At 45.4% G+C, this 27,741-nt stretch overlaps 1 protein-coding gene across 3 annotated transcripts in view; it reads right to left on the bottom strand.

Annotated features, from left to right (window-relative positions):
- LOC129819910 (serine/threonine-protein phosphatase 6 regulatory ankyrin repeat subunit A-like) overlaps positions 1-27,741 on the bottom strand; it is a 60,705-nt gene that overhangs the window by 30,247 nt on the left and 2,717 nt on the right. For 2 of the 3 annotated variants that reach the window (XM_055876602.1, XM_055876601.1), the window contains exons 1-7: positions 15,259-15,939; positions 8,344-8,427; positions 6,056-6,134; positions 4,838-4,908; positions 4,493-4,693; positions 4,310-4,397; positions 3,967-4,109 (exon numbers count right to left, since the gene is read on the bottom strand). In XM_055876602.1, the coding sequence (XP_055732577.1) occupies positions 3,967-4,109; positions 4,310-4,397; positions 4,493-4,693; positions 4,838-4,908; positions 6,056-6,134; positions 8,344-8,427; positions 15,259-15,447 (855 nt within the window). In that variant the 5' untranslated portion in view covers positions 15,448-15,939. Of the gene's footprint in view, positions 1-3,966; positions 4,110-4,309; positions 4,398-4,492; positions 4,694-4,837; positions 4,909-6,055; positions 6,135-8,343; positions 8,428-15,258; positions 15,940-27,741 lie in introns of those variants that run through there. The other variant, XM_055876603.1, reaches the window with a different exon arrangement.

Below are 27,741 nucleotides of genomic sequence, written 5' to 3' on the forward strand. Positions count from 1 at the left end.
AGAGCGAGAGCGGGGAGAGAGAGCGAGAGCGGGGAGAGAGAGCGAGAGCGGGGAGAGAGAGCGAGAGCGGGGAGAGAGAGCGAGAGCGGGGAGAGAGAGCGAGAGCGGGGAGAGAGAGCGAGAGCGGGGAGAGAGAGCGAGAGCGGGGAGAGAGAGCGAGAGCGGGGAGAGAGAGCGAGAGCGGGGAGAGAGAGCGAGAGCGGGGAGAGAGAGCGAGAGCGGGGAGAGAGAGCGAGAGCGGGGAGAGAGAGCGAGAGCGGGGAGAGTGAGCGGGGAGAGTGAGCGGGGAGAGAGAGCGGGGAGAGTGAGCGGGGAGAGTGAGCGGGGAGAGAGAGCGGGGAGAGAGAGCGGGGAGAGAGAGCGGGGAGAGAGAGCGGGGAGAGAGAGCGAGAGCGGGGAGAGAGAGCGAGAGCGGGGAGAGAGAGCGAGAGAGAGCGGGGAGAGAGAGCGAGAGCGGGGAGAGAGAGCGAGAGCGGGGAGAGAGAGCGAGAGCGGGGAGAGAGAGCGAGAGCGGGGAGAGAGAGCGAGAGCGGGGCGAGAGCGGGGAGAGAGAGCGAGAGCGGGGAGAGAGAGCGAGAGCGGGGAGAGAGAGCGAGAGCGGGGAGAGAGAGCGAGAGCGGGGAGAGAGAGCGAGAGCGGGGAGAGAGAGCGAGAGCGGGGAGAGAGAGCGAGAGCGGGGAGAGAGAGCGAGAGCGGGAGAGAGAGCGAGAGCGGGGAGAGAGAGCGAGAGCGGGGAGAGAGAGCGAGAGCGGGGAGAGAGAGCGAGAGCGGGGAGAGAGAGCGAGAGCGAGGAGAGAGAGCGAGGAGAAAGAGCAAGAGCGGGAGAGAGAGAGAGAGGGCGGGAGAGAGAGGGCGGGAGAGAGAGAGAGGGCGGGAGGGAGAGAGAGGGCGGGAGGGAGAGAGAGAGAGGGCGGGGGGGAGAGAGAGAGAGGGCGGGGGGGAGAGAGAGAGAGGGCGGGGGGGAGAGAGAGAGAGAGGGCGGGGGGGAGAGAGAGAGAGGGCGGGGGGGAGAGAGAGAGAGGGCGGGGGGGAGAGAGAGAGAGGGCGGGGGGGAGAGAGAGAGAGGGCGGGGGGGAGAGAGAGAGAGGGCGGGGGGGAGAGAGAGAGAGGGCGGGGGGGAGAGAGAGAGAGGGCGGGGGGGAGAGAGAGAGAGGGCGGGGGGGAGAGAGAGAGAGGGCGGGGGGGGAGAGAGAGAGAGGGCGGGGGGGAGAGAGAGAGAGGGCGGGGGGGAGAGAGAGAGAGGGCGGGGGAGAGAGAGAGAGAGGGCGGGGGAGAGAGAGAGAGAGGGCGGGGGGGAGAGAGAGAGAGAGGGGGGGGAGAGAGAGAGAGGGGGGGAGAGAGAGAGAGGGCGGGGGGAGGAGAGAGAGAGAGAGGGCGGGGGAGAGAGAGAGAGAGGGCGGGGGGGAGAGAGGGCGGGGGGAGAGAGAGAGAGGGCGGGGAGAGAGAGAGAGAGGGCGGGGGAGAGAGAGAGAGGGCGGGGAGAGAGAGAGAGAGAGGGCGGGGGGAGAGAGAGAGAGAGAGGGCAGGGGGAGAGAGAGAGAGGGCGGGGAGAGAGAGAGAGAGAAGCAGTTAGTTTGTGTATCTCAATAGACTTCTTTCTTTGCTATTAGGAGAGGATGAAATCGAATGATGTGTGTGTACCTGTACCCGCAGCAGGTATTGAATGATGTGTGTGTACCTGTACCCCCAGCAGGTATTGATTGATGTGTGTGTACCTGTACCCGCAGCAGGTATTGAATGATGTGTGTACCTGTACCCGCAGCAGGTATTGAATGATGTGTGTGTACCTGTACCCGCAGCAGGTATTGAATGATGTGTGTGTACCTGTACCCGCAGCAGGTATTGAATGATGTGTGTGTACCTGTACCCCCAGCAGGTATTGAATGATGTGTGTGTACCTGTACCCGCAGCAGGTATTGAATGATGTGTGTACCTGTACCCGCAGCAGGTATTGAATGATGTGTGTGTACCTGTACCCGCAGCAGGTATTGAATGATGTGTGTGTACCTGTACCCGCAGCAGGTATTGAATGATGTGTGTGTACCTGTACCCCCAGCAGGTATTGAATGATGTGTGTGTACCTGTACCCGCAGCAGGTATTGAATGATGTGTGTGTACCTGTACCCCCAGCAGGTATTGAATGATGTGTGTGTACCTGTACCCCCAGCAGGTATTGAATGATGTGTGTGTACCTGTACCCCCAGCAGGTATTGAATGATGTGTGTGTACCTGTACCCCCAGCAGGTATTGAATGATGTGTGTGTACCTGTACCCCCAGCAGGTATTGAATGATGTGTGTGTACCTGTACCCCCAGCAGGTATTGAATGATGTGTGTGTACCTGTACCCCCAGCAGGTATTGAATGATGTGTGTGTACCTGTACCCCCAGCAGGTATTGAATGATGTGTGTGTACCTGTACCCCCAGCAGGTATTGAATGATGTGTGTGTACCTGTACCCCCAGCAGGTATTGAATGATGTGTGTGTACCTGTACCCCCAGCAGGTATTGAATGATGTGTGTGTACCTGTACCCCCAGCAGGTATTGAATGATGTGTGTGTACCTGTACCCCCAGCAGGTATTGAATGATGTGTGTGTACCTGTACCCCCAGCAGGTATTGAATGATGTGTGTGTACCTGTACCCCCAGCAGGTATTGAATGATGTGTGTGTACCTGTACCCCCAGCAGGTATTGAATGATGTGTGTGTACCTGTACCCCCAGCAGGTATTGAATGATGTGTGTGTACCTGTACCCCCAGCAGGTATTGAATGATGTGTGTGTACCTGTACCCCCAGCAGGTATTGAATGATGTGTGTGTACCTGTACCCCCAGCAGGTATTGAATGATGTGTGTGTACCTGTACCCCCAGCAGGTATTGAATGATGTGTGTGTACCTGTACCCCCAGCAGGTATTGAATGATGTGTGTGTACCTGTACCCCCAGCAGGTATTGAATGATGTGTGTGTACCTGTACCCCCAGCAGGTATTGAATGATGTGTGTGTACCTGTACCCCCAGCAGGTATTGAATGATGTGTGTGTACCTGTACCCCCAGCAGGTATTGAATGATGTGTGTGTACCTGTACCCCCAGCAGGTATTGAATGATGTGTGTGTACCTGTACCCCCAGCAGGTATTGAATGATGTGTGTGTACCTGTACCCCCAGCAGGTATTGAATGATGTGTGTGTACCTGTACCCCCAGCAGGTATTGAATGATGTGTGTGTACCTGTACCCCCAGCAGGTATTGAATGATGTGTGTGTACCTGTACCCCCAGCAGGTATTGAATGATGTGTGTGTACCTGTACCCCCAGCAGGTATTGAATGATGTGTGTGTACCTGTACCCCCAGCAGGTATTGAATGATGTGTGTGTACCTGTACCCCCAGCAGGTATTGAATGATGTGTGTGTACCTGTACCCCCAGCAGGTATTGAATGATGTGTGTGTACCTGTACCCCCAGCAGGTATTGAATGATGTGTGTGTACCTGTACCCCCAGCAGGTATTGAATGATGTGTGTGTACCTGTACCCCCAGCAGGTATTGAATGATGTGTGTGTACCTGTACCCCCAGCAGGTATTGAATGATGTGTGTGTACCTGTACCCCCAGCAGGTATTGAATGATGTGTGTGTACCTGTACCCCCAGCAGGTATTGAATGATGTGTGTACCTGTACCCCCAGCAGGTATTGAATGATGTGTGTGTACCTGTACCCCCAGCAGGTATTGAATGATGTGTGTGTACCTGTACCCCCAGCAGGTATTGAATGATATGTGTGTACCTGTACCCCCAGCAGGTATTGAATGATATGTGTGTACCTGTACCCCCAGCAGGTATTGAATGATGTGTGTGTACCTGTACCCCCAGCAGGTATTGAATGATTTGTGTGTACCTGTACCCCCAGCAGGTATTGAATGATGTGTGTGTACCTGTACCCCCAGCAGGTATTGAATGATTTGTGTGTACCTGTACCCCCAGCCCCAGCAGGTATTGGACAGTGGTAGTCATCCCACTAGAGGCAGCGGCATGTAGAGGAGTATAAGAGTTCTTATCTTTACAGTCTATCTCTGCTCCACTAGACACCAACAACCTCACCACCTCCATATGGCCTGGAGGGAGATGTAGAGAGGAAGGGAGGAAGAAATGGAGGGAGAGAGGGGAGAAAGAGAGAGCGGGGAAGAGAACATTTTGTTAGCATATCATTTCATTCCTAGAAAACAATCTAATCATCAAATGAAAATGTATTGATACAACAGTTTTAACATTATAATCCCTCTATAGTGTATAGCTCTGAGTGGGGGTGTCTTACCCATGTAGGCAGCCCAGTGGATGGCTCGCCTGTCTTTCTTATCAAAGGCGTCGATGTTAGCTCCCCTGGAGAGAAGCAGCTTCACCATCTGACACACACACACACACACACACACACACCAAGTGAAGTCATACTAGCCTCATGAAAAGGCAACTAATACGTCTGTGAATGTGTCTGTGTTACCTCCAGGTGTCCGCTGAAGGCAGCATGGTGCAGGGCTGTGCGTCCACCCCGGTCCGACACATTGACGTTGCTAAGCAATGGGACGAGGGCCTCGGCAACGCGGATAGCCTTGTTGTTGGCAGCAACATGGAGAGGAGTCTGCCAGTTCTTATCCCGCGCGTTCACATCAGCACTGTGTTTTATCAACATACACACTGCATCCTGCGTGCGCACACACACACACACACACACACAAAGAAAGAGCGTTGACATAATCACTGTTTCAACAAGACTGATGCAGCATGATCTAGAGAAAGAGCATTGATGAAGGTGTGTGTGTGTGTGGTGTGAGTGACAGTATGTTACCTCGCTGCAGGAGGCAACAGCTCGGTGAAGAGGAGTTAACCACTTATTGTCTTTAGCATTTACTCTGGCTCCTAAAAAACACAGGGAGAGAAAAGGTTAAGGGTTAACTTTCCTCTGACAGAGAGTGGGTGGGGACCCATGAGCTACTAGGGGGAACCCCCATGATCCTTTGAGAGGCCCATGTGTGTAAGGGGTTAAAACAGACCATCACATCACCTGATACTGTTCCATCACAACACACACAGGGAAACAACCTCCACATCTCTCCATGAATGGGGGATGGCAATATTGGCTGCTGTGACCAAATTCTCACACTAAGTCTTCCAATTTAATAGGCTTTTTAGGTATCTTAGTTTTTTCAGGTACAACAGGCAGACGGGTACAGCACAACAGGCAGACGGGTACAGTACAACAGGCAGACGGGTACAGTACAACAGGCAGACGGGTACAGCACAACAGGCAGACGGGTACAGCACAACAGGCAGACGGGTACAGCACAACAGGCAGACGGGTACAGCACAACAGGCAGACGGGTACAGCACAACAGGCAGACGGGTACAGCACAACAGGCAGACGGGTACAGCACAACAGGCAGACGGGTACAGCACAACAGGCAGACGGGTACAGCACAACAGGCAGACGGGTACAGCACAACAGGCAGACGGGTACAGCACAACAGGCAGACGGGTACAGCACAACAGGCAGACGGGTACAGCACAACAGGCAGACGGGTACAGCACAACAGGCAGACGGGTACAGTACAACAGGCAGACGGGTACAGTACAACAGGCAGACAGGTACAGTACAACAGGCAGACAGGTACAGTACAACAGGCAGACAGGTACAGCATAACAGGCAGACAGGTACAGCATAACAGGCAGACAGGTACAGCATAACAGGCAGACAGGTACAGTACAACAGGTACAGTATAACAGGCAGACAGGTACAGCATAACAGGCAGACAGGTACAGCATAACAGGCAGACAGGTACAGCATAACAGGCAGACAGGTACAGCATAACAGGTACAGTATAACAGGCAGACAGGTACAGTATAACAGGCAGACAGGTACAGCATAACAGGTACAGTATAACAGGTAGACAGGTACAACATAACAGGCAGACAGGTACAGCATAACAGGTAGACAGGTACAACATAACAGGCAGACAGGTACAGTATAACAGGTACAGTATAACAGGCAGACAGGTGAGATGTGTACCTGAGAGGATGAGGAGTTCGATGATGTCAGCGTCTCCTAGATAGGCTGCAGCGTGGAGCGGGGTCCTTTTCTCACTGTCCTGGTAGAGACCAGAGCAGAGAGAAATGTCACACACACACACCTTTTATGTTCATTTTAGGAGGGAGGTACAGTATGTAAAACATCTCATTCCAAACTAGCTTCAATGTTCATAACACACACATACACACACACACACACAGCTTCTCACTAAGCTGCCAGTAGACAAGAGGGAGCACAACTATGTCCCACACAACAGCGCAGCCAGCCAAGTGTGACGGGTAAGCTTCCTGGATCACAACCAAGTGGATGACTTGACTTCCCCTCTCTCCATTCCCCTCTCTCCCCATTCCCCTCTCTCCCCATTCCCCTCTCTCCCCATTCCCCTCTCTCCCCATTTTCATGAGTCTGGTAGACACTGCAGGGCAGCTGGGAGGGGGTCAACTACTACTGTACTTGGCAGGGATCTCACTAGAAGCCAGACTAATGACAGCATCACTCCTCCACTCCTCTTACCCAACATCTTTGGGCTGCTTTCCCAAACACAGATTAAGCCTAGTCCTGGACAAAAACATCTAGCTCAATGGAGAGTCTCCATTGACATTTCTTTATTATCCCGGACAAGGTTTAATTGGTAAACGGGAAACCGCCCAAAGATGTCACAATCAACTGTTTAAGAAAGCATCTTCATTTTCACCTGCAATTAACTCAGAAAGGAAAGGTTGACAAGTGTGTTAGATTGTTGTGGTCTCTCGAGCTGTGGCCAATCCTTGGTCAGTGTGTGTAGTTTTAGCCAGTCTTCTGTCAGGCTACCAGGGAGCCAGGAACAAGGTAAACAAGGCAGGATGACAGGATGATGGAGGGATTTCTCTCCTCCCTCTGCTCTCCCTGGGGGGTGGCCTATCCACCAGTGGTCCTGTGTGTGTGTCTCGCTGGTGTCAGAGTGACCGATGGGTGACTACAAGAGTACCTCTGTCGCTCTCCCTCTTCATTTCTGTAATGAGGATGTTTAACCATCTATCTGACCATACAAAGCAGGTCCTCTCTGTAGAACTAACTAATCACGCTAGTCAATCTGGATGGATGGAACAATCAATTCCAGCTCTTCCTCTCCTTCTCTTCCATGCCCTCCCCCTCTTCCTCGTTCTCTGCATTTCTCCATGACTTGCCTGCTGCCCTCTTCTCTTTCTCTGCATCTCTATCCCTTGCCCATTCTTCTCTCTAACCCCCCCCAGTCTAACTCCCTCCCTCTCTCTTTCTCTGCTTCCCTCCATCTCGTTCTCTCCATGCAGCAGAGGGCAATCAGGGGAGTAACGTAGGTCGTAAACAAAGTCACATGACGGAGAGGGAGGCCTGTAATAGGTCAGACTGAAAACTGCTGACTCAAACATCAGACCAAAATGTCTTTGATGACCCCAGCAATATAGAGACGGAGGGGGGAGTAGATAGAGAGGGGGTGGGGAGAGAGGGGGTGGGGAGAGAGAGAAAAGATGTCAGGGAGAGAGGGAGAGAAAGAGGGCGGGGGTGAGAGGGAGGGATGACGGGGGAGTGAGAAGGAAAGAGAGAGGGCTGAACAGAAAGGGAGTTGAAAAGAAGGAACTAACCTGCCCTTACCTGATTGATTGGCTGAAAGACTCTGGCCTCTCAACATTGATTTAGTAAGAGACCGAGAGTACAGACACGTTGGCTATTCCTCCTTCAATTGTCTAAAAAGTCTGTTCTCTCTTCCTGTCCTTCAATGCACTGATCTGAAAGAACTGACCAGGAAAGCCAGCCTAATGACGAGAACTGACCAGGAAAGCCAGCCTAATGACGAGAACTGACCAGGAAAGCCAGCCTAATGACGAGAACTGACCAGGAAAGCCAGCCTAATGACGAGAACTGACCAGGAAAGCCAGCCTAATGACGAGGACTGACCAGGAAAGCCAGCCTAATGACGAGGACTGACCAGGAAAGCCAGCCTAATGACGAGGACTGACCAGGAAAGCCAGCCTAATGACGAGAACTGACCAGGAAAGCCAGCCTAATGACGAGGACTGACCAGGAACGCCAGCCTAATGACGAGAACTGACCAGGAAAGCCAGCCTAATGACGAGAACTGACCAGGAAAGCCAGCCTTATGACGAGCTTCCACCTGTCAAGTCTTTGACAATCATTGCAGATGAAGGGTGAAGACAAGATGAGGAGAGGATGGATTTGCAAGCAATTCAGAGCAAGAGATGCTTATGGACTGACCGACTGCTGTCTGTGTGTGTGTACAGTAATTTTACCTGTACGTTGACATCCTCCTTCTTGAATATGAGGGAGCGGACTTCATTAGGGTCCACACTGAAGATGGCTTTCAGCAGAGAGGGCTGAATGGGAGGACACAGAGAGAACTATCAGTCACTGTGTGTGTGTGTGTGTAAAAAATAAATATATATTTTTGATTATTTAGTATTATAGCTACTATTATTATTGTTGTCGCTGTTGTTTTCATAATATTTAGGTGTATCACTTCACCTTGGCAACATTGACTTTATCATTCATGCCATTAAGGCAGATTGAATTTGAGTGAGTGAGTGAGAGACAACGAGCAAACAATGGAAAGAATAGATAGTGAGAACACTGTAGAGAGAGATGGAAAGGTGTTAGATCATTTCCCTCTGAATGACTTGGCTAGACGACTAACAAGACAGAACCTGTTAACATCCTGCTTGCTAACGTTACTACAGTTTGGTTACATGCTGACAATTATGACAGGGCTTTTTCATCTAAAAGGATAAGAGCACCAACATCTGAAGGTCATAGGAGCAAAAAGCTAAAAGTCTATATTTGAGATATTAAGGCATATAAACATTCAACCATTTCCCACAGTTACAGTGGGGCAAAAAAGCATTTAGTCAGCCACCAATTGTGCAAGTTGTCCCACTTAAAAAGATGAGAGAGGCCTGTAATTTTCATCATAGGTACACTTCAACTATGACAGACAAAATGAGAAGAAAAAAAATCCAGAAAATCACATTGTAGGATTTTTAATTTATTTATTTGCAAATTATGGTGGAAAATAAATATTTGGTCAATAACAAAAGTTTCTCAATACTTTGTTATACACCCTTTGTTGGCAATGAGAGGTCAAACGTTTTCTGTAAGTCTTCACAGACTTACAAATACTCTTGGTATTCAGGCCAAAGAGTTCAACAGACCATATAATCTTATTTCTCATGGACAGAGTCCTTTAGTTGCCTTTTGGCAAACTCCAAGCGGGTTGTCATGTGCCTTTTACTGAGGAGTGGCTTCCGTTTGGCCACTCTACCATAAAAAAGGCCAGATTGGTGGAGTGCTGCAGAGATGGTTGTCCTTCTGGAAGGTTCACCCATCTCCACAGAGAAACTCTAGAGCTCTGTCAGAGTGACCATTGGGTTCTTGGTCCACTCCCAGACCAAGGCTATTCTCCTCTGATTGCTCAGTTCGGCTGGGTGGCCAGCTCTAGGAAAAGTCTTGGTGGTTCCAAACTTCTTCCATTTAAGAAGAGGCCACTGTATTCTTGGGGACCTTCAATGCTGCAGACATTTTTTGGTACCCATCCCCAGAGCTGTGCTTCGACACAACCCTGTCTTGGAGCTCTACGGACAGTTCCTTCCACCTCATGGCTTGGTTTTTGCTCTGAAATGCAGTCAACAGTGGGACCTTGTATAGAAAGGTGCGTTCCTTTCCAAATCATGTCCAACAATTGAATTTACCACAGGTGGACTCAGATCAAGTTGTAGAAACATCGCAAGGATGATCAATGGAAACAGGATGCACCTAAGCTCAATTTCGAGTCACATTGCAAAGGTTCTGAATACTTACAGTTTCAGAAGTCGGAAGTTTACATACAGCTTAGCCAAATACATTTAAACTCAGTTTCACAATTCCTGACATTTAATCCTAGTAAAAATCCCTTGCTTTAGGTCAGTGAGGTTCACCACTTAATTTTAAGAATGTGAAATGTCAGAATAATAGCAGAGAGAATGATTTTTATCAGCTTTTATTTCTTTCATCCCATTTCCAATGGGTCAGAAGTTTACATACACTCAATTAGTATTTGGTAGCATTGCCTTTAAATGGTTTAACTTGGGTCAAGCTTCCCACAATAAGTTGGGTGAATTTTGGCCCATTCCACCTGACAGAGCTGGTGTAACTGAGTCAGGTTTGTAGGCGTCCTTGCTCGCACACACTTCTGCCCACACATTTTCTATGGGATTGAGGTCAGGGCTGTGTGATGCCCACTCCAATACCTTGACTTTGTTGTCCTTAAGCCATTTTGCCACAACTTCGGAAGTATGCTTGTGGTCATTTTCCATTTGGAAGACCCATTTGCGACCAAGCTTTAACTTCCTGACCGTTGTCTTGAGATGTTGCTTCAATTTATCCAAATAATTTTCATTCATCATGCCATCTATTTTGTGAAGTGCACCAGTCCCTCCTGCAGCAAAGCACCCCCACAACATGATGCTGCCACCCCCGTGCTTCACGGTTGGGATGGTGTTCTTTGGCTTGCAAGCCTCCCCCTTTTTCCTCCAAACATAACGATGGTCATTATGGCCAAACAGTTCTATTTTTGTTTCATCAAACCAGAGGACATTTCTCCAAAAAGTACAATCTTTGTCCCCATGTGCAGTTGCAAACCGTAGTCTGGCTTTTTTATGGCGGTTTTGGAGCAGTGGCTTCTTCCTTGGTGAGCTGCCTTTCAGGTTATGTTGATATTGGACTCGTTTTACTGTGGATATAGATACCTTTGTACCCGTTTCCTCCAGCATCTTCAAAAGGTTCTTTGCTGTTATTCTGGGATTGATTTGCACTTTTCACACCAAAAGTACGTTCATCTCTAGGAGACAGAACGCGTCTCCTTCCTGAGCGGTATGACGGCTGCCTGGTCCCATTGTGTTTATACTTGCGTACTATTGTTTGTACAGATGAACGTGGTACCTTCAAGTGTTTGGAAATTGCTGCCAAGGATGAACCAGACTTTTGGAGGTCAATTTTTTTCTCCTGAGGTCTTGGCTGAGTTCTTTTGATTTTTCCATTATGTCAAGCAAAGAGGCAATGAGTTTGAAGGTCGGCCTTGAAATACATCCATAGGAACACCTCCAATTGACTCAAATGATTAGCCTATCAGAAGCTTCTAAAGGCATGACATTTTCTGAAATTTTCCAAACTGTTGAAAAGGCCCAGTCAACTTAGTGTATGTAAACTTCTGACCCACTGGAATTGTGATACAGTGAAATAATCTGTCTGTAAACAGTTGTTCGAAAAATGACTTGTGTTATGCACAAAGTAGATGTCCTAACCGACTTGCCAAAACTATAGTTTGTTAAAAAATTTGTGGAGTGGTTGAAAAACGAGTTATAATGACTCCAATCTAAGTGTATGTAAAATTCCGACTTCAACTGTATGTCAATAAGGTATTATTATTTATTTATTTTAAATTTGCACACATTTCTAAAAACCTGTTTTCGCTTTGTCATCATGGGCTATTGTGTGAAGATCGATGAGGAATTTTTAAAATGTAATACATTTTAGAATAAGACTAACAACAAAATGTGGAAAAAGTCAAGGGATCTGAATACTTTCCAAATGCACTGTATCTTTATGATATTTTCTAATTTCTCTCCCTCATGAGGTAAAATTAAAAAAAAGTTCACAGATGTAACAAGTAAAGGTAGACCTACTAATTAGTTATAGTTTTGACTGATAATAAGTCATAAACAAACTTGATAAGTGAATACAACTCGATATTTTGTAACAAATCAGTAACGGAATTACTGCAATTGAATTGGTTACAATGGGAAAACATAGTAGTCACAAACCAGTTGGGTCACCAGCTACAGTCCACTGGAATACTGTTATGTTCAGCTCATAACTGTTTTCCCCCCTCTTTCTGTCGTCTGGTGGTCAAAGCATATTATGGCAAGAACAGCTCAAATAAGCAAAGAGAAACGACAGTCCATCGTTACTTTAAGACATTAAGGTCAGTCAATTCAGAACATTTCAAGAACTTTTAAAGTTTCTTCAAGAGCAGTCGCAAAAACCATCAAGTGCTATGATGAAACTGGCTCACATGAGAACCGCCAAAGGAAAGGAAGATCCAGAAGCTGCTGCAGAAGATAACTTCATTAGAGTCAACTGCACCTCGCAGGCCAAATGCTGCTTCACGGTATTCAAGTAACAGACACTACATCAACTGTTCAGAGGAGACTGCATGAATCAGGCCTTCATGGTTGAATTGATGCAAAGAAACCACAACTAAAGGACACCAATAATAAGAAGAGACTTGATGGGGCCAAGAAACATAAGCAATGGATATTAGACCGGTGGAAATCTGTCATCTGGTCTGATGAGTCCAAATTTGAGGAGATTTTTGGTTCCAACCGCATTGTCTTTGTGAGATGCAGAGTAGGTGAACGGATGATCTCCGCATGCGTGGTTCCCACCGTAAAGCATGGAGGTGGTGGTGGGATGGTGCTTTGCTGGTGACACTATTAGGGATTTATTTAGAATTCAAGGCAAAAACCACAGCATTCTGCAGCGACACGCCATTCAATCTGATTTGCGCTTAGTGGGACTATAATTTGTTTTTCAACAGAACAATGACCCCCAAAACCCACCTCCAGGCTGTGTAAGGGCTATTTGACCAAGAAGGAGAGTGATGGAGTGGTGACCAAGAAGGAGTGGTGCATCAGATGACCTGACCTCCACATCACCCGACCTCAACCCAATTGAGATGGTTTGTGATGAGTTGGACCGCAAAGTGAAGGAAAAGATAGTTTTGATGTCTTCACTATTATTCTACAATATAGAAAATAGTAAAAATAAAGAAAAACCCTTAAATGAGTAGGTGTGTCTAAACTTTTGACTGGTATTCTATGTTCAAGCATGGTGGTGGCTGCATCATGTTATGGGTATGCTTATCATAGTGCAGGACTAGGGAGTTTTGTGGAATAAAAAGAAACGGAATAGAGCTAAACGCAGGCAAAATCGTAGAGAAAAACCTGGTTCAGCCTGCTTTCCAACAGACACTGGGAGACAAATTCACCTTTCAGCAGGACAATAAACTAAAACACAAAGCCAAATATACACTGGAGCTGCTTACAAAGATGACATTAAACGTTCCTGAGTGGCCTAGTTACAGTTTTGACTTAAAAATCGCCTTGAAAATCTATGGCAAGACTTCAAAATGGCTGTCTAGCAATGATCAACAACCAACTTGATAGCGCTTGAACAATTTTTTCAAGAATAATGTACAAATATTGTACAATCCAGGTCTTCAAAGCTCTTAGAGACTTACAGCTGTAAATTGCTGCCAAATGTTATTCTAACATTTATTGACTCAGGGATGTGAATACTTATGTAAATGAGATATTTCTGTATTTAATTTTCAATACATTTGCAAAATGTTCTAAAAACATGTTTTCACTTTTTCAGTATGAGGCATTGTGAGATTTGTTTTATGTAATCCATTTTGAATTCAGGCTGTAACAACAAAATATGGAATACGTCAAGTGGTATGAACACTTTCTGAAGGCACTGTATCTTTTCATTTTAATTCGGAGCAGAGTTTTTGGCAAACCTGATCGCATAAACTGAGCGAGATTACCCTAATTTTGTTACCAAACTTTGCATCTGCACAGTTCTTCCAGTAAATGTTTTGTTGAATTCTCTGTCTAAATTGTTCAAAGTAGTCCTTGTGCTTGGAGTTGTATGGTTTGTTAAACTTTGAAATCAATGTTTTTGGTTTGGAATACATTTTAAAGTGAACATTGAGTCAAAGCATCATTCCGTTACAGTGGAATTGCCCTACAGCAGCTTAATTCTGGGCTACAGTAGTGAGTTTGTGTGTATCAAACAGCATACTGGATAACAGGCCCCATGTTTTTCTATAAACCCCCTCAATCCATTCTGATCCTAAAACCAACTCTGCCAGTCAGCCCCCCCCACTAAACTTCCCCCTCTTCTCAGGTGTCTGGCATAGCAGGAGTACAGGCGGGGGGAGGGGTCAGTCAGTGTATACGGGAAGGGGGTCACTTTTATGACACTGGCAGCTGCAAAGCCCAAAAGAATTCACTCACAAACACACACGTGCCTGACACGCACTCTCTGAAAGGTCCCCCCTCCACACACACATTAGCCATATCACTCTGTTTGCCACCTGTGTGTCTGCAACAGAGCCAGCCAGGCTGTGAGGAGTTAAAACACAACCTGGCCACCTGGTCTGTCAGACACCAGCTGGTCTGAGAAAAGGAGTGTAAAAGAGAGTAAAAGAGGAATGAAGGCTTCTGTCTGAGGAGTCCTTATTGAGAGAGAAAGGGTGAATGAATCTCCTCCATCCATCCATCTCTCACTCCCTCCTTTTGCTGGTATGGGAGAGCATGGTGATGCCTGATACTGACTGTGATTAGCACACAGACGTGCCACACACAAGGCAGGTATCACCAATGTTTAACATGGGGTTATTTAATTCAAAGCATAGCTATCATTTTCTCGCATCTAAATAACAATATAACAGTGAGGCATGTTTGTATCTGTCTGTACAGGCCATTATTATTATGACACTGACTAACTACACGACAAGAACCAACAACACTCCTATTCTTCTCTTTTTAGGCAATTCTCTAACTTCCCATCTAAAGCTATATGGGCTAGTCAATGGAGTCCCCATTTAAAAGAGCTTTTTAGTCCAGGACTAAGCTTCAACCTGTTCGTGTGGCAGGTTCTAACCTCTTATCTAAAACTCCATACCGGATCTACAGCCACATTGGTTGGGTCTCTTTTAACAAATGTAGTTCATTATGCAAGGGACTATGCAAAATGTTAGGCCTATGTCAAAACTACAAATGTAAATCTGCTACTGGCAGCCAGTATCTTCCTTATCACTACCAGTTAGGATGTTTGAAACATTATTACACTAGCCATAACCAAACACAAGCTAAAGGCTTGGTACATACTTCACTATTAGCAACATTCCACCTTATATTGTGTGTGCTGTGCAGTATACGCATCTGTATTGTTTTGCCGGTGCTATTTAAATTGTGCATGACAGATTCCCTCTCGAGGACAATAAATGATTCTATTCAAAACACTCACAAGCTAAGTGCATCTCTAACCCTGGCAAAAACGCTAATCCACAGCCAACCAAAACAGCGGAGGTGGTCCCTCAGTCTCACCTTGTCTTCCTGAGCTCTGCGACATACGGCATGATGGGACTTGCGGTCCGGAGAGGGTTTGGGGTGAAGGAGGGGAGAGGGGTGAGGAGGAGAGGGACGAGAAGGAGAGGAATGTTCCTCCTCCTCATCCTCCAGCACCACGATACACACACGGCTCGCACGCTCCGACCGCATCGTTAACACACACATACAACGTACCCCCTTAAATGAGACACATACATTGTACCGCTCACATACATACACGGCTCTGTAGTTCCAACTGTCCTCGTTCTCTTAAAAACACACTGTACCCCCTCTCCACACACCAGCCCCCCCACTGTAACAGTGCAGCTCCTGGGGTATAATATAATCCAAGTTGAAAGCAGCTCTGTCCTCTCGATGTCCTTCACTCTTACCGAGCTACAGCAGTCTGGCAGTCAGGCAGCTCCCTCGCCCTCACACACACGCGCTCTCTCACTCTCTCTCTCTCGACACACAGTGGCTAGGGATTCCTCAGTATAATGGCAGCAGCGGCATGCGGCAGACTGATCTGACTGGCTAGCACACAGGAAGCTACATATCCTCACTACCGCCTGTGCTGCTGTAGCCAAACACACACGCTCACATACAGCATTGTCCGCACTATGATTAGTGCGGACAAGGCTGTGAGCCGGAGCTGTGTGTATTTGTTGCTCTATTCAGAAAGCTGCTGAAACCAGCGCTTTCATATAGAGAGAGCGAGATGAGAGAGAGAAGGGGGCGAGAGAGAGAGAAGGGGGAGGGGGTGAGAGAGAGAAAAAGAGGGGATGGGGTATGGTGAAAGGGGGAGGGGAGAGGGAGACCGAGGGGAACAGCTAGCAGTAGGTAGGTAGCTCAGCAGCACAGCAGTCAGTCAGCTATCCTCCTGTTCTCAGTCCAGACAGACAAGCACTGGCAAAAAGGTCACATCCTGGATCTGGTGCAGCAGTACTGGTCTACACTGTAGTCTGTATTGTTCTATAGTGGTCTGTACTGTATAAGTCTGTACTGTTTTATAGTAGTCTGCACTGGTCCTTAATGGTGTCTATGGTGGGCACCTTAATGGTGTCTATGTAACTGGTCTGTAATTATGTCTGCACTGCTCTGGTCCATAGTTTCTGTACTGCTGGTTTGTAGTGGTCTGTACTGGTTTGTACTGGTCGGTGTTTTTATTCACGCACAAAGGCTCTGCTGTGTTCTCCATTAGGAGAAGAGAGGCTTTATCCCTCTCACAGAACTTAAATTGAAGTGTATGCCAGTGTGTGCGTGTGTGTGTGTGTGTGTGTATGCCAGTAACCCCATTGGTGCATTGGTGGCTGAGCTTCCCCTATTCCCTCATTATAAAAACTGGAACAAACTGGCAAGACAACTAGAGCAGTGTGTGTGTGTGTGTGTGTGTGTGTGTGTGTGTGTGTGTGTGTGTGTCTGTTGTAACTGTTTTCATATGGGAGGCAGAGCCTGAGAGCCTAGAGGAGCATTCTAGCCTAGCCACAAAACCCCATTAAATCAGTGTGTGTGCATGCATTCTCCCACTTTGAGTTTGTGTGTGTGTGTTGGAAGACTTGCAATAGAGCAGATCTAAATCATATGACCAGTCTGTGTCCCCAGTCTGTCTCTATGGTATAGACATCGGAGGGGCTACCAGCACCAGATTTGGGCCGTTTGCAGAAAAACAGCACCAGTTAGAAGAACCACAGAACATGTCTATTCTGGGAAACATCGTCCCATAAGGGTGTACTGACATATAGCAACATCTCACAGATGATCAAAAGAAATAGGATGCACCGGAGCCCAATTTAGATTGTCATAGCAAAGAGGTGTGAACACTTAGGTAAAGAGATGTGTGTGAGAGAGAGAACAGGCATGCTTACCCTGATCTTTTTTCTAACCCTGCTCACAGTAAATCTGTGTGTTTGTAATGTAGGACTCATTCACACATGGATGCTCACACGTACCCAAACACACCCAAGGCCTACACACCCACGGCAACGGGTAAGTATTGGTATTCAGTAACATAGGGACAACCAGCTCCAGCCTCATGTGAACACATCCACACACAATCCTGCATTAATCAATACAATTTGGGTTTGCGCTTCCGAGGCTTGAAAACTGACAAACTTATGTTTTGGAATATAGATGGATGGGAAGTCAGAAAGGCCATGAGTTATTAGACATATTGTTCCTGCTGTGTTCGGAATAAAGGTCATCTGTTCACACACACACACACACACACACACACACACACACACACACACACACACACACACACACACACACACACACACACACACACACACACACACACACACACACACACACACACGGGGAGGATGTTGAGCTACCAGACGCCATCTAGAGGAGAAGCAATGATCTACAGTGCCTTCAAAAGTATTCATACCCCTTGACTTTTTTGTGGCCTTACAGCTATTAGCCCATACAAATGCATTGAATAAAATATTCACTACATTGAACACCAGATAGGACCCCACCAAAAAAAATCAAAAAGGAAGTTTGTTCTGAAGTGTCTGTCCTATATCAGAGAGATACTGTATAAAAACTTTCAGGAAATAAATATATACAGTACCAGTCAAAAGTTGATACACCTTCTCATTCCAGGGTTTATTCATTTATTTCTACTATGTTCTACACTGTAGAATAATAGTGAAGACATCAACACTATGAAATAACACATGGAATCATGTAGTAAACAAAAAAAGTATAAAATATATTTTATATGTGAGATTCTTAAAAAGTAGCCACCCTTTGCCTTGATGACAGCTTTGCACACTCTTGGCATTCTCTCAAACAGATTCATGAGGTAGTCACAGAATGCATTTCAATTAACAGGTGTGCCTTGTTAAAAGTTAATTTGTGGAATTTCTTTCCTTCTTAATGCATTTGAGCCAATCAGTTGTATTTTGACAAGGTAGGGGTGGTATACAGAAGATAGCCCTACTTGGTAAAAGACCAGGTCCATATTATGGTAAGAACAGCTCAAATAAGCAAAGAGAAACAACAGTCCATCATTACTTAAGACATGAAGGTCAGTCAATTCAGAACATTTCAAGAACTTTTAAAGTTTCTTCAAGTGCAGTCGCAAAAACCATCAAGCCCTATGATGAAACTGGCTCTCACGAGGACCGCCTCAGGAAAGGAAGACCAAGTTACCTCTGTTGCAGAAGATACGTTTAATAGAGTTACCAGCCTCAGAAATTGCAGCCCAAATAAATTCTAAACAGAGTTCAATTAACAGACACCTTAAGATCAACTGTTCAGACGAGACCGCGTGAATCAGGCCTTCAAGGTTGAATTGATGTAAAGAAACCACAACTAAAAGGACACCAATAAGAAGAAGAGACTAGCTTGGGCCAAGAAACACAAGCAATGGACAATAGACCGTGGAAATTTGTCCTTTGGTCTGATGAGTCCAAATTTGAGGAGATTTTTGGTTCCAACTGCAGTGTCTTTGTGAGACGCAGAGGAGGTGAACGGATGATCTCCACATGTGTGGTTCCCATCGTGAAGCATGGAAGAGGAAGCGTGGTGGTTCTTTGCTGGTGACACTATCAGTGATTTATTTAGAATTCAAGGCACACTTAACCAGTATGGTTACCACAGCATTCTGCAGCGACACGCCATCCAATCTGATTTGTGCTTAGTGAGACTATAATTTGTTTTTCAATAGGACAATGACCCAACACACCCCCAGGCTGTGTAAGGGCTATTTGACCAAAAAGGAGAGTGATGGAATGATGCATCAGATGACCTGGCGTCCACAATCACCTGACCTCAACCCAATTGAGAGGGTTCAGGATGAGTTGGACCACAGAGTGAAGGAAAAGGAGCCAACAAGTAATCAGCATATGTAGGAACTCCTTCAAGACTGTTGTAAAAGCATTCCAGGTGACTACTTCATGAAGCTGGTTGAGAGATTGCCAAGAATGTGCAAAGCAGTCATAAAGCCAAAGGGTGGCTAATTTAGATATATATATTTTTGGATACTACATGATTCCGTACGTGTTATTTCGTACTTTTTATGTCTACAATGCAGAAAATATTAAAAATAAAGAAAAACCCTTGAATGAGTAGGTGTGTCCAAACTTTTGAATGGTACTGTGTGTGTGTATGTCATACACAGTGGGGCAAAAAAGTATTTAGTCAGCCACCAATTGTGCAAGTTCTTCCACTTAAAAAGATGAAAGGCCTGTAATTTTCATCATAGGTACACTTCAACTATGACAGACAAAATAAAATCCAGAAAATCACATTGTAGGATTTTTAATGAAGTTATTTGCAAATTATGGTGAAAAATAAGTATTTGGTCACCTACAAACAAGCAAGATTTCTGGCTCTCACAGACCTGTAACTTCTTCTTTAAGAGGCTCCTCTGTCCTCCACTCGTTACCTGTATTAATGGCACCTGTTTGAACTTGTTATCAGTATAAAAGACACCTGCCCACAACCTCAAACAGTCACACTCCAAACTCCACTATGGCCAAGACCAAAGAGCTGTCAAAGGACACCAGAAACAAAATTGTAGACCTGCACCAGGCTGGGAAGACTGAATCTGCAATATGTAAGCAGCTTGGTTTGAAGAAATCAACTGTGGGAGCAATTATTAGGAATTGGAAGACATACAAGACCACTGATAATCTCCCTCGATCTGGGGCTCCACGCAAGATCTCACCCCGTGGGGTCAAAATGATCACAAGAACGGTGAGCAAAAATCCCAGAACCACACGGGGGGACCTAGTGAATGACCTGCAGAGAGCTGGGACCAAAGTAACAAAGCCTACCATCAGTAACACACTACGCCGCCAGGGACTCAAATCCTGCAGTGCCAGACGTGTCCCCCTGCTTAAGCCAGTACATGTTCAGGCCCGTCTGAAGTTTGCTAGAGAGCATTTGGATGATCCAGAAGAAGATTGGGAGAATGTCATATGGTCAGATGAAACCAAAATATAACTTTTTGGTAAAAACTCAACTCGTCGTGTTTGGAGGACAAAGAATGCTGAGTTGCATCCAAAGAACACCATACCTACTGTGAAGCATGGGGGTGGAAACATCAAGCTTTGGGGCTGTCTTTCTGCAACGGGACCAGGACGACTGATCCGTGTAAAGGAAAGAATGAATGGGGCCATGTATCATGAGATTTTGAGTGAAAACCTCCTTCCATCAGCAAGGGCATTGAAGATGAAACGTGGCTGGGTCTTTCAGCATAACTATGATCCCAAACACACCGCCCGGGCAACGAAGGAGTGGCTTCGTAAGAAGCATTTCAAGGTCCTGGAGTGGCCTAGCCAGTCTCCAGATCTCAACCCTATAGAAAATCTTTGGAGGGAGTTGAAAGTCCATGTTGTCCAGCAACAGCCCCAAAACATCACTGCTCTAGAGGAGATCTGCATGGAGGAATTGGCCAAAATATCAGCAACAGTGTGTGAAAACCTTGTGAAGACTTACAGAAAACGTTTGACCTCTGTCATTGCCAACAAAGGGTATATAACAAAGTATTGAGAAACTTTTGTTATTGACCAAAAACTTATTTTCCACCATAATTTGTAAATAAATTCATTACAAATCCTACAATGTGATTTTCTGCATTTTTTCCCCTCATTTTGTCTGTCATAGTTGAAGTGTACCTATGATGACAATTACAGGCCTCTCTCATCTTTTTAAGTGGGAGAACTTGCACAATTGGTGGCTGACTAAATACTTTTTTGCCCCACTGTGTGTGTGTGTGTGTGTGTGTGTGTGTGTGTGTGTGTGTGTGTGTGTGTGTGTGTGTGTGTGTGTGTGTGTGTGTGTGTGTGTGTGTGTGTGTGTGTGTGTGTGTGTGTGTGTGTGTGTGTGTGTGTGTGTATATATATATATATATATATATATATATATATATATATCCCCTTATTTTGGCACTAAACAGTCTAAACCCTGTCTAAGCCAGGGGAAGGGTTCTACTAAGCTATATGGAATTGTTTTAAGAAGGTCATACCAAGGATAATTTTACTATTTGATGTAGAATTTTAAGACCCCTTGAAGTATCAAAATATATATAGATTTTATATTATTTGATGAAAATGTGTATTTCACCTTACTGCTATTAGCCCATACAAACGCATTGAATAACAGATAGTTTCTTGGGGACTATCTAAAAAGGAAGTTTGTTCTCAAGTCTGTCCTATATGAAATTCGGAAAGCATTCAGAATCCTTGCCTTTACACATTTTGTTGTTACAGCCTTATTCTAAAATGTAATACATTGTCCCCCCCCCCCCCCCTCTCAATCTACACAATACCCCACAATGAATAACCAAAAACAGGTTATATTTTTTTTTGTACAAACGTATTAAAAACATAAAACTGAAATATTCCATTTACATAAGTATTAAGACCCTTTACTCAGTACTTTGTTGAAGCACCTTTGGCAGCAATTACAGCCTTGAGTCTTCTTGGGTATGACACTACAAGCTTGGCACATCTGTATTTGGGGAGTTTCTCCCATTCTTCTCTGCAGATCCTCTCAAGCTCTGTCAGGTTAGATGTGGAGCGTTGCTGCACAGCTATTTTCAGGTCCCTCCAGAGATGTTCGATCATGTTCAAGTCCGGGCTCTGGCTGGTCCAATCAAGGACATTCAGAGACTTGTCCTGAAGTCACTCCTGCCGTGTCTTGGCTGTGTGCTTAGGTCGTTGTCCTGTTAGAAAGCTGAACCTTCGCCCCAGTCTGAGGTCCTGAGGGCTCTGGAGCAGGTTCTCATCAAGGATCACTCTGTTCATCTTTCCCTTGATCCTGACTAGTCTCCCAGTCTCTGCTGCTGAAAAACATCCCCAGCGCTTGATGCTGCCACCCCCACGCTTCACCGTAGGGATGGTGCCAGGTGTCCTCCAGAAGTGCCGCTTGGCATTCAGGCCAAAGAGTTCAATTTTGGTTTCATCAGACCAGAGAATCTTGTTTCTCATGGTCTGAGAGGCTTTTAGCAAACTCCAAGCGGGCTGTCACATGCCTTTTACTGAAGAGTGTCTTCCGTCTGGCTACTCTACCATAAAGGCCTTATTGGTGGAGTGCTGCAGAGATGGTTGTCCTTCTGGAAGGTTCTCGCATCTCCACAGAGGAACTCTAGAGCTCTGTCAGAGTGACCATTGGGTTCTTGGTCCACTCCCTGACCAAGGCCCCTCTCCCCCGATTGCTCAATTTGGCCAGGCAGCCAGGTCTAGGAAGAGTCTTGGTGGTTCCAAACTTCTTCCATTTAAGAATGATGGTGATCTTGGGGACCTTCAATAATGCAGACATTTTTTGGTACCCTTCCCCAGATCTATGCCTCGGCACAATCAGGTCATGGAGCTCTACGTATAATTTCTTCGACCTCATGGCTTGGTTTCTGCTGTGACATGCACTGTCAACTGTGGGAGCTTATACACTGCATAAAAAAATAAAGGGAACACTTAAACAACACAATGTAACTCCAAGTCAATCACACTTCTGTGAAATCAAACTGTCCACTTAGGAAGCAACACTGATTGACAATAAATTGCACATGCTGTTGTGCAAATGGAATAGACAAAACGTGGAAATTATAGGCAATTAGCAAGACACCCCCAAAAAAGGAGTGATTCTGCAGGTGGTGACCACAGACCACTTCTCAGTTCCTATGCTTCCTGGCTGATGTTTTGGTCACTTTTGAATGCTGGCGGTGCTCTCACTCTAGTGGTAGCATGAGACGGAGTCTACAACCCACACAAGTGGCTCAGGTAGTGCAGTTCATCCAGGATGGCACATCAATGCGAGCTGTGGCAAAAAGGTTTGCTGTGTCTGTCAGCGTCGTGTCCAGAGCATGGAGGCGCTACAAGGAGACAGGCCAGTACATCAGGAGACGTGGAGGAGGCCGTAGGAGGGCAACAACCCAGCAGCAGGACCGCTACCTCCGCCTTTGTGCAAGGAGGTGCACTGCCAGAGCCCTGCAAAATGACCTCCAGCAGGCCACAAATGTGCATCTGAATCTGGTCTGAATACTTTCCGAATGCACTAAGAAAGATCAGGATTTTTTATTTTTATCGTCTTTTTGACAAATATTTAACCCCTTATTTTTGGCGCTAAAGAGTCTCAATACATTCACTGTACTTCCATTAAAAAAAAATTCTACTGGTACCTGGGGACCTTCAGATGAGTCTTGTGAGCATCCTAGAGCAAAACATGTGCGTGTTCATGAGAGAGGGGTCATATTAGTGTGTACCCCAAACTGGTCGGACGCTACAGACAAAAGTTGGCAGATCAGCTGCAGATCAGACAAGTCCCAAGAGGCTTGTTGGGGGGGGGGGGGTCTTGGAGCAAAACGGAGACCACCATTGTGTTTGTGAGAGTCTCATCTTTCCATAGAGGGGTCATAATATACAGAACAAAAATATAAACGCAACATGCAACAATTTCAATGATTCATAGGAGAAATGAAAGGAGAAATGCTCACTAACAGGGATGAAATACAAATTTGTGCTTTTGAGAGAAATATGCTTTTTGTGCATACGCAACATTTCTGGGATCTTATTTCAGCTCATGAAACATGGGACCAACACTTTACATAGTGTTTGTATTTTTGTTCAGTGTAGTTTGTAGGCCAAACCGTTCAGACGCTACAGACGATTTTGCGAGAAGAACGATTTTCGGGATGTCTCATGGTCTGACAAACACCTTTCTAGCTCTGACACTTTTTACCGTAGATGCGGAAGTGCAACATCTGCGGATTGAGGCGCATCAGATCTCTAGCTTAAACTAATATATTTTAATAGGGATTTTCTGATTATGCTAACTCAATTTCCGCAGGGGAGCGGACATCAAATCTAGGGGGGGTTAAGTTAGATGGAGAGCGGCGGTAAACAGCAATTTTCAAGTCTTTCCACAGATTTTCAAAGGGATTTAAGTCTGGGCTTTTGCTGGGCCACTCAAGAACTTTCACATCCTTGTCCAATTCACAGTATTGCTTTGGGTGTATGTTTGGGGTCATTGACCTTGGGCAAAGATTTACATTCCAGTCTCCTTGGTTGTTTGCACTCTGAAGCAGGTTCTAATCAAGGATTTGTCTATATTAGGATCCATTCATTGTTCAGTCTATCCTTACCAGTCTCCCAGTCCCTGCCGCTGAAAATAATCACCATAGCATGATGCTGCCACCACCATACTTCACAGTAGGGATGGTGTTAGACGGGTGATGAGCTGTGCCTGGTTCTCCCCAGACAGTGTTTTTTATTCAGGCCAAAGAGTTACATTTTAGTCTCATCAAACCATAGAATCTTATGCTTTATCATCAGTCTTTCACATGCATTTTTTTGTTGCAAACTCCAGACGTGATGTCATGTGCCTTTTTCTCAGCACTGGATTCCATCTGGCCACTCCCATAAAGCCCAGATTGGTGAAGTGCTGTAGAGACTGTTGTCCTTCTGACAGGTTCTCCCATCTCAGCCAAGGATCGCTGTATTTCTGTCAGAGTGGTCATTGGGTTCTTGGTCATCAACTTGACTAAGGTCCTTCTTGCCCGGTTGCTCAGTTTGTTCGGACGAGAAAGCTTTAGGCAGAGTCTGGGTAGTTCCACTCTAGAAATAGTTTTATACCCTTCCCCAGATATATGCCTCATCACAATTCTATCTCAGAAATATACAGACAGTTCCTTGGACTTCATGGTATAGTTTCTGCTGACATGCACTGCCAACTGTGGGACCTAAATCATGTCCAAACAACTGAATTGGCCACAGGTGGACTCCAATCAAATTGTAGTGACATCAACGATGATAACAAAAATAATTGGATGTACCTGAGCTCAATTTGGAGTGAGGAGTGTCATAGCAAAGGGGTGTGAATACATTTCTAAAAACATGTTTTCACTTTGTCAATATGTAGTGTGTGTATATGGGTGACACAAATCTACTTAATCAAATTTGAATTCAGGCTATGACACAAAATGTGGAATAAGTCAAGTGGTATGAATACTTTCTGAAGGCACTAAGAATGCAACACAAACAGTAGAGAAATACAATATGAAAAAAATAAGGAACAGCATGTCAGAAATCGGCTCAATGTTATTGGAACACACTAAACAAACAAAATGGAGATATATGGATAAATCACTTCTCAAATATTTTTGGCTCTATAACAAAGAACAACAACATATACATGATAATTTACAAAACTTAGAATTAGCTATTAAACACTACCAGAGCCCACTGGATTCTCCAACTACACTGAATGAACTACAGAAAAAAAATACAAACCAAAAAGGCCTGTGGGGTTGATGGCATCCTAAATGAAATTACATAATATATAGACAACAAACTCCAATTGCCTATACTTAAACTCAATAACATCATCCTCAGCTCTGGCATCTTCCCCAATATTTGGAACCAAGGACTGATCACCTCGATCCGCAAAAGTGGAGACAAATTTGACCCCAATAACAACCGGGGGATATGCATCAACAGCAACCTTGGGAAAATCCTCTGCGCCTTCGGAAAGTATTCAGACACATTGACTTTTTCCATTTTTTTTTAGATTACAGCCTTATTCTAAATTTGATTAAATAAAAAAAATCCTCAGCAATCAACACCCCATAATAAGAAAGCAAATATAGGTTACACATTTTTGCAAATGTATTAAAAATAAAAAACAATTATTAACATTATTTCTTGAGCTGTTTCTACAACTTGGGAGTCAACCTGTGGTAAATTAAATTTATTGGACATGATTTGGAAAGGCACAGATCCTGTCTGTACTTGGAAAGGCACGCACGTCTAGAGTAACCTGGCACCATCCCTACGGTGAAGCGTGGTGGTGGCAGCATCATGCTGTGGGGATATTTTTCAGCGGCAGGGACTGGGAGACTAGTCAGGATCGAGGGAGAGATCAACAGAGTAAAGTACAGAGAGATCCTTGATGAAAACCTGCTCCAGAGAGCTCAGGACCTCAGACTGGGGCGAAGGTTCACCTTCCAACAGGACAACGACCCTAAGCACACAGCCAAGACAACGCAGGAGTGGCTTCGGGACAAGTCTCAATGTCCTTGAGTGGCCCAGCCAGAGCCTGGACTTAAACCTGATCGAACATCTCTGGAGAGACCTGAAAATAGCTGTGCAGCGATGCTCCCCATCCAACCTGACAGAGCGTGAGAGGATCTGCAAAGAAGAATGAGAGAAAATCCCCAATTGCACGTGCCAAGCTTGTAGCGTCATACCCAAGAAGACCCGAAGCAGAGTATGATAGCTAAGGAGATGGAAAAAATTCTGGCATTAGATTGCAAATATGCAGAGGGCTTCGAAAATGGAACACACTAGAAGGATGTTGTAATCTGGAGACGGGTGTTTTATACATCTTCAAACTAAGGGAAACCATGGCACCCGTGACAGAGAGGGAGAATCGTTCATCCATGGTTGTGAGTGTTCATGATATCACTGCAACAACTGCCTTTAGTCTTGAAATATTTGGTTGTTTAGTACACTACAGTAGTCGCTCTGTTTAGCACATGACCTCACGTGAATCCTTAAAGAGATGGGTGGGGCTAAGGATTAACAGGGTGTGAACGATGCTGAATGGATGTAGACAAAGAGCTCTCCAGTAGGTGTACCAAAACATTCCAGGGCCATTTTCTCAAAAGTGGGTTTACAAGTTTATCAACTTTCAAAGCATAATTACTTTCCCATTGTTCCTCAACTGTAGTGTATGATATACCATGTTCTAGAGTCTCAACTTTTGTTCAATGTAAAAAACACAATTTCAAATTTTGCTACATAAGACCGAATCGAGCCGGTCGGTCACATTTGTAATGTTAATTTTCTTTTGAAACTTTTGTGAGTTTACTGTTCATTTCTGAATGTTTACATTTACTGTACATTTGAGTCAGGGGATTGGTAATGTTCTCTAGTTGCGCCGTGATTGGCTCAGTGTTCTGTCAGTCATGGGGACATTACGTCACTGCAAAATTTCCAGGTAGAGCTAGAAAATTCAAGCCCCTTGGGTGCTGCCATAGAGTTATATTAGAAGTGCCCATCCAAGTAGGCTCAAGGTCATTGGGCACAGATAAAATGACATGAAATCACGTTATATCTATCGTAGCTTTGGTTGGACTGATCATGTCAACATCATATTTTCAAAATCTTAGCTACCAAGCTAACAGTCATCATCATGAAACAAGTCGACAATCTAATGGCAAATCATTTTATGAAGAGAAATTATAGATAAAACGTATCAGTACAAAATGGCAAATTAAACAATGAGTGGTTTGGAAGGAATCAGTGGCTAACTGCAAGCAATCCCTAATCTGCTATTCAGTGGAGTGGGTGTGTGGTCCACGTCTGGGTTTAAGGGTCTCTTTTCCAAGCTTAAAAGGATAAACATTCAACATTGGCCATGCTGTCAATCCAGCATGACTTCTGCCGCATTCAAAACAACTGGAAACTCAGAACTGGGAAATCTCAGACTTCAGTGAGTTCAAGACAATTGGGAACTCTGGGGGCG

The sequence above is a fragment of the Salvelinus fontinalis genome, chromosome 22 (assembly GCF_029448725.1).
Source record: "Salvelinus fontinalis isolate EN_2023a chromosome 22, ASM2944872v1, whole genome shotgun sequence".
NCBI lineage: Eukaryota > Metazoa > Chordata > Actinopteri > Salmoniformes > Salmonidae > Salvelinus > Salvelinus fontinalis.